The sequence below is a fragment of the Lineus longissimus genome, chromosome 11 (genome assembly GCF_910592395.1).
Source record: "Lineus longissimus chromosome 11, tnLinLong1.2, whole genome shotgun sequence".
Taxonomy (NCBI): Eukaryota; Metazoa; Nemertea; class Pilidiophora; order Heteronemertea; family Lineidae; genus Lineus; species Lineus longissimus.
The window spans coordinates 15,833,594-15,846,318 of NC_088318.1; the positions used below are offsets into that span (position 1 = coordinate 15,833,594).

A 12,725-nucleotide genomic window follows, 5' to 3' on the forward strand; every position below is an offset into this window, starting at 1 on the left:
TGTAGTCACGTGACTCGACGTCACTCGCCACCTTCCCGGTGTCCTTTCTATTAAAACCGAGCGATTTGCGCGAGAATTCGTTGAGTGTGTTTGCCCATACCATGACTGGAGCTGTGAATGAGAATAACGGGAGCAAGGCCTGATAATTGGTAAAAAGCTATTATTGAGGATTTGACACTTGTAAGACACATTTTAGACGTACGGCGAGAAGAATTGCTTCAGTCGCTCTCTTCCAGGAATAGACAGATGTTTCTAGGATCTTCCGATGAACTCTTAATTGGTCCTTAGAGCACCATGGACGTTTCGCTGACAACACAGGCATGAGCATGTAGTGGATACTTAATATATTAATTGAGAGCCAGGGCTCGACTAAACATGGTTTCTTAAACTTCTGGTTGAATATTTGTTGATGCCAGAAAATTGTAAGAGGAATTCATCATCATCTCTGAGATTTATTGCAATACTCTCGGGTCTTCAACTCATACCGGTATCTAGCATGCACAGTGAAAAGATACAGCCAGTTGTGCTTAGAAAATGAAAGTCTATGACTGTGTTGTTGAAAAAGAAATACGTATAGATGCCATTTGAATTGATAATACCTTTCAATAACTCGGAAATGCTGCAGTGAAAGCTTTGTATGATTATGGTTAATATCATAATGAAGAGTATGAATTATGAATATACACGTACTACAAAACCTACATTATCATTCTATTCATGAACTCCGTCTGTCTTTTGCATTGAAGCCAAGAACAAAGCCTTTGTCCCATTCGATTCCTATCAGAAATTGTCCCCATTGAATTTTACAATACCATATTTCCATCACCATGGCCTTGCCGCTGGCTGTTTGGCTGGGCTCGTCATATCATGAAAATGCACAAGAGTTCGGGAGATGCTTTGTGAAACGCAATAAGTGGCAGACTGGCACGTCATGGGCAGGTTGGAAGTTCTCTTTATCGGGGTCATCTTATCTCGTTTGCGGCGATCGAGCTACGGCAACTTTTTTGTCGGGTGACGCGACTTTCCTGTGTTTCAACCCAAGATATATACTAGCTGGTGCCTTCAATCAAAATCCTCATATTGTCGCTTTATCAAGATTGCAGCTGGCAGTCTAGTCAAAGTGGCACAATTTTAAATGTATCAAAGACACTGACGTTTTTAAAAAATTATGACTTTCGGCCATGGCCAGCGTGAGATCTTCTAAACCGTTACCATTTTTCGTTATATTGAGACTTATACTTTTCTCCTGCTGGAATATGCACTGCTCTGAACCTGCCAAAAAAAGTAATCGAGGTGGGTCCAGGCAGGTCCATAACCTGCCGTCAAAACGAGTGTAAGATGCTACGCTGACTAATATGTATGTATACCTCTTTTTTAGTTAAACTAATCGGCCACTGAATGCAAGTTGGATGCTTCGCACCCGCACCTTCACCATTTTAATTATTTTTTAAATCAATGGTATTACGTGACCAAACTGTCAAAAAGATATCTCCATGTTGTTTAATGAACAACAGAAAGGAAAGTTTGGTTTACGTGGGTTTTCTCCGGTAGGCTGTCACTAAAAAAAAAGATGGAAACCTAAAACACGCCTGATCTCGTCATCAAAATGGCAAAGGTATTGATAAGTTCGTTTTATCATCATTTGATCAGCAACCTAGCTCTTATAAGCCCTGATCTCGGATCTACTCCCTCAGTATCACCTTTACACTGCAGTATCCTCTGCTTTACTCGGACAAGTTGTACAACTTTTAACTTCGTGTCTATCGAAGTGGGCTCTTCTTGTCATCAGAACCATAAGAGAGGAACGTGTTTAAGCCAGGAACAGGCTACTCCTTCAAATGGATCACGAATGTTTCAAGAAAAGGTGAATTTTTCATAATTTTGTTTCATATTACATGAATTATGCTCCTGCTCAACGAAGTTTAAAAGCTGTGGGTGTGGGCGGTCATTATGTTCTCTGCTGGTTTCCGCACCACTCTATTCTGCTCAGTAACTGAACAATCACTCGTCCAGCGGACTTGCCATTTTTGTGGCACGAAGGCCTGGTGTTTCGAATGTTTCCTATCGATTTTTGGCTCGAGCCCAAAAGGATGGCGTCAAGCCGCCATCTTTTTTTCGCATTCCGTCCCATAACTCGAAGATTCGATTGACTGACAGCTTGAAATTGAAATGTAAGGTCCAACATGGCCGCCACCTTTTTGGCTCACCGTAGGGGAGTCTATACAATACCACAATGGCCCCTGGCCGTTTCATTTGTGCATTCCCGCCCTTACATAACTCGAGATGCGGTTGAGTGACCGCCGTGAATCTTCTGTGGTGTGATTGCCAAGTGTATGGGAAGTTTCTATGATTTTGGACCCGACCTGAAATCCAACATTGCCGCAAGGGTGCTATCTTTTGGAAACAAGAACTAACTTTTTTATGTCACTTACTTTCAACCCTACGATCTGTTATGTCCGTTTGCATGCTGTAACTACTTTATACATCGATGTATGACAAACCTTTTCCAAGCAAGGCCATGGCTACATGATGTTGGCCCGTAAGGCTCCCATTCTCCCTCCCATTCCTTCTTATGATTACGATCTATATTTAGGCTTCAGTTATCCTCGAGGATATCTGCTTGCAGTCTCGAGAGAGAGCATTCTCGTTTACGGGTATAACGAAACCAGCTTCGCATACACTGTGTTACACAACGTGTGGCTATCACGCACGGAGAGAGACTTTGGCCACTTAGGACGTCACCTTGAAAGCTATGGAAATTTAGTCTTCTTTACCTCACCAAAGAAGCCGAACATACAGTATTTTGATTTCATCAAAGAAAAGTTAGGTCATGTTTCACTCGTTGGCAATGGTAAGGCGTTTATCCGAAAGAAGTTAAACAAGAATTTCAGTTACTTTGTGAGGAAGAGTTTTATATACTTTCGAGTATGGGAGAAACACGCCTTTTGCTCGATCATACGAAGCTTTAAAAACGAGTTATTATTATTAGTTTTATACGATGTCGCTTTTCAAAATCAAAATGTACTTCTTGCGAACGGTGTCGAAATAACTTATCCCCATGTTCAGTCAATGCTTGGATATTTGTTGTTTTTATCGAAACCGGACATATCGGTATATGAGAAGAGAAGAACCCGTGTAAATCTAATACAAACTTTGGTGAAATGTAATAATCCCGAATACTCACAATCCTTTCGAGGCCACCCTAGCTCACCAGTATTTTACATGTCGTCGTCACTCCCTAATAGGCTTGTCCTAGGATGTGACATTTCTTCTTTTATTTGCCTCCCTTCAAGTCGACTTTTTCATGGGTGTATCGAGCCGTTTCTTACTATTCTTCACTCGAATATCGGTCATCGTCGGGATTTTACTGATTTTGGGGTAGATTCTGTTGGTAATGTGTACAGTCTGGAGGGAAAGATGGAAAACAAATTTAGATTTAACTATGTTAACATATATGCGAGAATGTCTTAGACATACACCAATATAGTTGGGAAAATGTCTGTTGAGAACCAGAAAAGCGACCACATATTAATTTTTTTATGCATATTACCAAGTATTCATAAAGACCACGAAGACAGTCACTTTTCTTGTCTTACAAATACATGTAAGCTTGCACCTCACCAACCTTCTTATTCGAATGATGTCGTTAAAATTACATGTCTCGTTGACTTATTCTTCTTAAGTCATACCAGTGTCCCGAAAATTAGTTAAATCACCCGGAGCCGATCTGGGAGGTCACAAGAACTTTTTAAAGAAATAGATATTGTAATTAGATCAAATCAAATAGATCAAATCGCTATATTCCTAAGTGCTTATATCGTCTGTTAGTTACTTCACATTCTTCACACTTTACTTTCTTCACTCAGGAAAACGACTATGACTGTTGACTACATCACCCTCTATTGATACTGACATCCTCGGTTGCTATCCGCAAAATGTAAAACCAGTCACATGTCGCATTTTGAGTATTTTATCGGAAAAGAAAGCCACGCCCCTCACAGTTACGTTACGTTTTCTGTTTTAATGGAAAAGAGTAAAATATGTTGTCGTTTTTCTCCCAATTTTACAAGAAGAATATCTGCACATTTTGATTGTTTTTGCAATGGATGGTCAAAGTGATTTTTTTCTTCTCACATGAAACGAGTTACCGAAGAGAATCATGTTCAGGCAAACTGGTAGGTTGTCTTTCAAGCCTCCCATCTCCGTACGACCTGGTAGGGATCGCTGGTGGTATGATGTGGCTTCTGGATACATCATACTAGCAACCAAAGGGGGAATTGCCAAGAATAGGGTCAGAATATATCATCAGACAAACCGCGAATTCTCCATTCTACAAATGTTTGAATACGATGCCTCGATTGGTGATCTAATTCAATATCAGGGTTTGTTCAGGAAACGCTTCCTTTCCTTATGTGAAATGCCTGGCGTGATATTCCTTAAAGACGTTTTTGATAAAGAGGAAACATATACCATTGTCCCGCAAAAGTGCTATCGAGCAAAGTTCTATTACCGCCCATCATACGGCAACGATCTCGTTTTCATCTATTGCACGGATTTGAGGGGTAAAATTAAAGGGACTGTCTACAGTATCACGTTAGAGGATACAACTCAAAGGGCGGATTTATCAAATGGTATGCCCATTAACTGTAAGGATATATTTGGTAAACTCATGGAATTCACTTCAGAAGGCGATTTGATATGTAACTGCAGAAAAATGTTGGGTTTCATTATTTACCGTAGATGTGACGGATACAGGATTGAGCACTTAGAAGTTGACAATGCAGGCTGGATGCCGATTTGGAGTCATAAACACCAATCCATTCTCAAAGGACACCGTATGGGCCTCGACGGGTGGAAAATCAACTGCAAGCTGAAGAATCGTTTAGTATCGGAAATACCACCAGTTTACCCGATTAGTTTCGACGTTCGCCGGAAGAGAAAGCCAACCATTAATGATAGACTTCATTTGTCACCCGAAGGAACCATTCTAGTAATTTTGATTGCAAAGAAAGCCCCAATATTTGTAGGTCTATATTCCTCCGTGTAACCGTTCCACTCGTGGTAGAGGTTGGCCAGGACACGGTCACACGTCATAGTTCCCTGCCCGACTGAATGCTGGTGTAGACGTTAAAAATGTCCCTCTGGAAAAAAATGTTCGGCGCTATTATTCTGATGGATTATGGTGTGTTGCCTCCATGTTGGGTCCATGTTCTGCCCAGGGATGGTTGTAGGTCGTCTTTATGGCGGGATTTTTCTCTTTTTTGAATAAAGAAGTAAAAGCCCTGACGCCTCACAGGCAGGATTTCTACACAAAGTGCAGTTAACAATTATCACAAGCATGACACGCGTTCGACGTCTGGCGTTAGATAGAGTATATCTCTCCTCAAATACTAGGGTCAGTAGAATGCTCCTCCCCTCGCACACATTACAAAGGTAAGATTGGGAGATTAAGCTGTGAAGGAAAGGCCCTGAAGGAGCATATCCCGAGATAAGAACGTCAACACCGGACTGTTTTTAACATTTCACGTATCGAGATAACATTCTTTTCGGTGATCTCAAGGCTGTTGAAACGGCCGTTTCTACTTGGCCGCGATTCGGGCGTGAGTTACTAAAGATGACAAAATCCAGCGGCATCACACCTGTTAATTGCTTAGAATGTATTCAGAAGAGGCTTAAAGATATAGTCAATGGTGTAGTAATTTGATATGAGCAAATAGAGAAGGAACTACAGCCTGAACCTCAACTTGTTTTTTCCAGCATCGCTAATCAATTGAAAAACTCGTGATTAATGTGGATCCTTTGTTGGCTCTGACTGTTTGCAACTGGGTCTCACCTCTCACAACAGCTGGGGACCCACCAAATGTCAGATTTAAAGGATTATTTGACGGATTTATAGCATCCATGAGTTTTTCATGTGACTAACTCAGTGTGGCTCAATGAGTTCAGGGCCTTGTAGGCAGGAAATAATGCTGACATTGATAGTTTTCCTGTGACTTTATGCATAGTTACCGCAGTTTGGGGCTTGGATAGTGTTTGATTCCGCAAAATTTATATTTCTCAGTGTGAATAGTTTCCATGTACTGCGATGTAGGAAATACCCCTGCTGCGATTTCTTGCATTCTATTTGCCGGACTTCCATTAATCGTGCCTATATTCTCCTTTAATGGGGTACGCTCTTCATATTTTATCGTGGGTCAGGAAAAAAGAAATACAGTTTACACAATGCCGTAGTGCAGTTACAATGCATGCAACTTTGCTGTCTACTCAACGGCAATGGTGATATTTATATCAAGAACGTATTTACGCAATTGGAAATTTCAATTACCAACTTCAATTTTTTAACGAACGGCGTTGGCCAGCAGGACATAGAATCAATCGTACATTTTCATCGTTTGTATTGGACCCAGCGATCAAAGAATAGTGTATCATTCTAAATTCCGACACATTGTTGACTCGTTGCTTAGATACCGAAATCTCTCGGTTTCCCTTTTTCAATGACCGCACGTAATTTCATCCTGTCATAATATCTTTAACAAATGTTAAAGGGGACGCTCAATACAGATAATTAGATTTTCCATAAACGATTCAATTAATTAGATATGATTAGGTCCGGTTCGTTTTTTGTTATATTTCGAATTTCAATACCCACGGTGGATATAGGTATTTCTTTACCTTTCAAAAAGGAGAAATGAGAGGAAATGAAGTCACAAAAGAAACAGACAAAAGGCTATATTTTTGTAGCGATACATTGCAATATTGCAGTCTGCTTACGATGTTATTGTCGGTTGGTTGTAGGTTGGTTGGTCACAGGACTGATATTTTGCCCAGAGACCTCCTGTACACCTAGGCGTATCAATGAACCATTAAAAAATGGCAATATCCAACCACCTCTGCCACACGCCATGACTGCGAGAGTGGAGTTTGTTTAAAATTTACCAGAGCGACATCTGGCTAGGCAAGGGTAGCGATATACCCCTCAAACACAACAGAATACGAGGGCCTGGTCGCTATTGTATTGTATTATGCTAAACCGATACCGTACAAGAAGCCGATGATTCGTAGGGATGGTGATACCGGTCAACTATTTACCGCTTGATGTTACAGAAGCACGAGGCGGTGTGTCGTGGTAACACTGGATTAACTCCGTTTGTTTTCAATATGACGTGTAGTCACGTGACTCGACGTCACTCGCCACCTCCCCGTGTCCTTTCTATTAAAACCGAGCGATTTGCGCGAGAATTCGTTGAGTGTGTTTGCCCATACCATGACTGGAGCTGTGAATGAGAATAACGGGAGCAAGGCCAGATAATGTGTAAAAAGTGCTATTATTGAGGATTTGACACTTGTAAGACACATTTTAGACGTACGGCGAGAAGAATTGCTTCAGTCGCTGTCTTCCAGGAATAGACAGATGTTTCAAGGATCTTCCGATGAACTCTAATTGGTCCTTTGAGCACCATGGACGTTTCGATTGGATGGATTAGCGGCTTTGTCATCTTTTTCGCTCTGACTGGGTCATCGGAAGGTGAGTTTTGTTTTTACCATGTGGAATATCATTTCATCAGAGACCTGAGCGCGCACGTACAGCTCTTTGTCTTCATCATTTTGCCGGCTCTGTACCCGTTTTAACGAATTTTGATAAAATCCTTGGGGAGATTTTCAAGTGTGCCAAGGTAAAATAAATTATTTAGATAAAGGTCACCCACTCAAATTCGTCAGTGGACTCGAATTAAGAAGACAATTTGTTGACTTTTATGACCAGCTCCAAGGAAAAATCTTAACTTCTTACATGTTATTACACCACGGCCCAAAACGATGTATACATCTTCTTAGAGGCAGGAAAAAAACTATTACTTCATAGAATAGGTATGGTATTTTCCTAGGGCTGATTTATTTTAGTCACTCCTGTTATTTTCCAGCGCTGCCATGCCTCCCTCCCAGCGTCATCTACGAGCCCTCCCGAGAGCACAGAATCTGCTACACATTCAACAACACTGATGTCTTAGGGGAGACGGCCGACGCTTCGTGCAAGTACGTCGGTGGGCATGCCGTCCAGATCTACAACGCAGATATTTTTAATTTTCTTAAGAATATACCGTCAACGTTCTTTACGTGAGTATTAGTATAAACTCAAGTATACGAACCGACTAAATTCAGGTTGTCTTTTTCGACCCAGTTGTCTGAAACATATATTCTTAGGCTATGGTCGACCCCTGTTCTCGAACAAAGATGAGGTTCTTCAACCAGAACATTCCTGATGGTGCAGCCAGATTAAGAGACAAGCTGTATCCCATGTTTTTTATTCGGCAAATTTTTTTCGCTCTTGAACAGTAGAATTCTTCGACAAAATCCGGATTACGTAGGCAACTTCGACGATCATTAATGATCAAGGCATTTCCTGATGGACTCTTAATTGTTACAATAGTGTACCGCCGAAAATCTGAAATTTGAATAATAGAACCCTTTTGACTGTATTGGATCAAGCTGATGAATCGACTCGGAACGTTCCAACGAAAAGTCGAACACCCCACAAATATTGAAATTTGTGTCACCAGTTCACACTTCCACCTACGCGACCCCGTCACAATCTCAATGTGGTGATCTCTTAGTATTTAGTATGGCGACTACGAATGGTTTTAGAGGGACATCGTCCCGTTTCCAAGGCCCCTCTAATATAAGAATGTGTCAAAGGTCAGGCGCTGACCACCATTTTTATACTTGGTATTTCTCCTCACTACACAACCTTCTTTCAGAAAAAGCGATTACTGGGTCGGGATAAAACCACCGCGCTGGATCTGGGTGGACCGCAATGACTCGCTTAACCTCGACGATGAAATCTGGGCATCGGATAGGCCAGATATGACCAACATCCATCGTCGACGCTGTGTAGCCAGTGATGCTAATGGGTGGATTGATGCCGACTGTGAAGATCAAAAGGGATTTCTTTGCGAGAAAGCTGCGCTGGTTCCTTCGTCAGGCGATGTATGCGACGACCATAGTTACACCCTCTTCAATTCCGCATGCTACAAGCACTATTCCACCCAAGAAAGCTTCTTCACGGCGAAGAAGAAGTGCAAGGCGGAGAACACTACTTTAGCAAGGCTGGATACCAAGGAGAAGGTGGAAAAATTATTGCCAGTGATAACAACTATCAGGTAAGGGTAAATTATCGCGGTGAATTCTAGACTGTTATGAAAATGGGCGCGGTCTCAAAAAGTTGAATGTTTCATAAAAGATGAGTGTCTCGAGGTAACCCGGTTATGTCAGGCCGGTACTTTTACGGCGTAAAGTGTTTCTGTATGTATCAGAAACTGTTCGCAGATGCCCTACAAACGATTGAGTAAATCTGCAGCACCTCCGACGCCATTCTGAACTATCAGAGAGTTACTCCGTCCATAGCCTCCGGTAACCGGTGTCCTCGACGGGAGTCAAAAACTTTGGGGTCGCTTGGACACTGTCGTGAGTGTCGGTGTAGCAGGCGAACATATCCCCCTGGAAAAAGTGTCCGGCCCTATTGTATTTTGACGGATAATGTGTATGGTTCTCTGGAGGCCACGACCGTTGATAGAAACCATTGTTCGGCGGACAATTTATCGTTGGAGATTTTCAATGACTTTTACTTGTTGACTGGAGATACTCCTCTACGTTTTCATCGATGCTCCGCAAATAAAAGCAACCTTTGATCATAATGACAGCCTCTGCTCTCCAGATAACATCATCAGAGATGTCTTTTCTTGTCCAAATTCAGATGCATTTTCTAACCAATTGGTAGTCTCCATACTCCGTCGAAGGTTATTTGTTTCTGCGCACCTCATGAGCCAAAATTAAAAATCGGATGGAAAGTATTGGAATGGCTGTGTAACAGTTTTCCTTTACTAAAATGAGTCCAGACCCACTTTGAGAAACAACAGTATTCTGTTGAAAACGCTAGTTTTACAATTACACGCACATGTACATGTAATTCGATTCTAAGTATTTTTTTCACTTTTATTCCCGCCATCGCCGACATGGTACTTGTTTTACCTTAACAGATCATATTTTGCTTAATCAGTTCACCGGTCTGGTTTGGTCTCTTCGTGGAGAAATGGACTTGGGTGAATGGGAACGAAGTGGCCTACCTTCCGTGGAAGGAAGATGAGCCGAAGGACTGGGATAAGCAATGTGTGATAGCCAAGATAAGTGATGCCCAGGCCTGGACTCCGGAGTCTTGCAGTAACAAGAAGGGCCTTCTCTGTGAACACGGTAGGCACTGACTTGTATTCAACTCAAAGTTGTTCCACGTCCTGTTGGGGTTGGGACGAATGGCATACTATGCGTGACCATAGCGAGTTTTCTCGCCCCCATTCGCCTTGTGGTACTTTCCCAAATCGTGGTTGCATACATATAGGCTATACAATCCTACAACAGAGATACAGGGATATAGGTTTTAGGTACCGGTATGTACAATGTATATCATATGTAACATCTATATCCCTGCATGACAAACATTTCGCTTCGTTTTCCAGTTCATTCTCTGCCTTGTTCGCCGAATGACCTCAAGTACACAAGGCGGCGGGGCCAGAAGATATCTCAGAAGGTATCGAGAAGCTATTCCGTAGCAGCTAGGAGCATCATGGATTGCGTCACCATTTGCACCACACAACATGGCTGCCTGTGCACTGCCGTTGAGTACAGCGCCTCTAGCGGAGAATGTATGGTGTTACCGGGAGCCGTAGTTGATGTAAACACAAGGTTTGTTGCTGCTACTGGTGTGGATACCATGATCATATTGAATTGACTTTACTGACAAGACTGAATAACTGCGTTCGTGAAGGTGAAAATCAGTTCATTTTACACAGCCTACTATAATACTGAAGATGATCGACACCGTAATAAAATAAGTAGTTCTCTTTTTCAAACTAAGAATTGTAAGGGAAGAAACTAAATGATTTTGCAAAATACAATACGTGTGTAAGGAAATATTTATTTGGTCACGTATACTCTATACACTACAAGGAACATACAAACATCCAGGCTTCGAAGCTATGAATATCTAAGAGAAGAGTAGAGCAAGTCGTACCTACACGAGCAAAGGTTTTCGTCAAAGAATCTATGACGGTCCATGGTAGAATCTATGACGATTATCACAAACCATGTTTTAAATCGGATCCTTATCATAGATCCAATGATGGCCAATGGAGGATTCTAACTGGGTATTCCGTCATAGATTCTATGTTGTGGGTTCCATCATGGGTGCGTATAAACATCGGAGTATAAATCCATTAGAGAGACAGTGAATTCAGGAAAATAAGAATGAATCGGCCGAGTTCGCCTACATGTATTCAAATAGTATAAGGGCCCGTCATAAATTCTAAGGTGGTCCATGGTAGATACGACCATGTTGTTTCATCACTGATTCTACGATGGAAATCTTCATCAAAGTATCTCTCCAATGACGGAAAGTTTTGCTCGTGGTGGGGGGGGGGGGGGAGTAGATATCATAATGTTAAAAACAGGCCTACTAGAACTGTATCACAATAAATACATGCCGTTTATAATGGTTGACATTGGCGGATGAGGAAGACCCCTTTTACAACATTTTAGGCCTGACACTGACCCCCGATTCAGTTGCCTGTGGTCTGACAGACAAAGTTTGCTAGGAGACCAACAGGAGAGGGTTCAAGGGCGACACGACATCCGATTATTTAGGGCTAGAGGCAAGGGTGACTAGGGTTTACTGGTCTTCATCAAAATGTTAGTACGCGAACCGTACCTTCCTGTAGGAAGTGCGTACGTGTGTACGTGTGAAGGGGGGGGGGCACTTTTTGTCCCAAAAAAGGCCTGTTATGCTCCTTATATCTTAATATTCAATCCCCATTCCATCTATCCATGACGAATAGAATCTCCACCACGCTTTGAAATACGAACAAGGTGGAGTGGTCAAAAGCTATGATTGTTACGTGTACATGCTCTCCCTCAGTCCTTGTTTTAGATACTCCTGAACTACCTGATTTGAATGTTGTGATTTGTATCGCAATGCACCAAGGATGGAACGTTCCGTGGCGGCCGTGGCCGCCATTCGCACGAACTTGTGGAGAGACTGGAGACCACGAATACCGAGGTTGATATCCATACCTGCAATAGGGAAAACACTATTGAATAAGCCAATTGCTGATAGATGGAGGCCCGCTCAGCCCCATTCGTGATATCTTAGCATAACCAGACTGGTTACTCGAAGGTGAATGCGGTGGTCGAACGCAATAAGAAGATAAATGGACGAACTAAAATAGAATATATAAATCATTCTGATGAATTATGAAGCATTTCATTGTGCATAGGCCTCTCCTCTCCCACGGACCTACATGTATATGCAAAATAAAAGTCCGTGCCCTACCTGAGTGGAAATTGACGCATCTACTGGCATCCCCTTCAGTTATAACAAATATATTGGCATCTTCTATGAACACAGCACTCTCTAGTCGCTTTGAGATCTTGATTTCGAACAGTCTTGGACTGAACTTCAGGCTCTTCAGGGCAAGATTGTCATTGATTTTGCTCTCCGACTCATTTTTATAACGATTAAAACATTGCTGGAATATACTCCGCATTATCTGAAATATATAAGCATGAAATGTGCTCTCATGATTTTTTCATCCACTCTGACAGAAAGCTTACATTTTAGAACTGATAACCCCCTCGGAAGGAGAAATTTGTTGAAAATATAGTTCGTAGGAGCGTCATCTCCC

General features: G+C 41.9%; 2 protein-coding genes across 3 annotated transcripts in view; one reads left to right on the forward strand and one right to left on the reverse strand.

Annotated features, from left to right (window-relative positions):
* The first annotated feature begins 923 nt into the window (after positions 1-923).
* LOC135496079 (macrophage mannose receptor 1-like) lies at positions 924-10,939 on the forward strand. The gene is made up of 6 exons (XM_064785196.1): positions 924-1,357; positions 7,105-7,525; positions 7,920-8,112; positions 8,754-9,155; positions 10,052-10,242; positions 10,506-10,939. The coding sequence occupies exons 2-6, from the start codon at positions 7,459-7,461 to the stop codon at positions 10,775-10,777; spliced, it is 1,125 nt and encodes a 374-aa protein (XP_064641266.1). The 5' UTR covers positions 924-1,357; positions 7,105-7,458; the 3' UTR covers positions 10,778-10,939.
* Positions 10,940-10,957: 18 nt separating this feature from the next.
* Positions 10,958-12,725, reverse strand: part of LOC135496080 (uncharacterized) — a 28,730-nt gene continuing 26,962 nt past the window's right edge. For both annotated transcript variants that reach the window (XM_064785199.1, XM_064785198.1), the window contains exons 3-4: positions 12,374-12,590; positions 10,958-12,114 (exon numbers count right to left, since the gene is read on the reverse strand). In XM_064785199.1, coding sequence (XP_064641269.1) covers positions 11,936-12,114; positions 12,374-12,590 — 396 coding nt within the window. In that variant the 3' untranslated portion in view covers positions 10,958-11,935. The remainder of the gene's footprint in view (positions 12,115-12,373; positions 12,591-12,725) is intronic.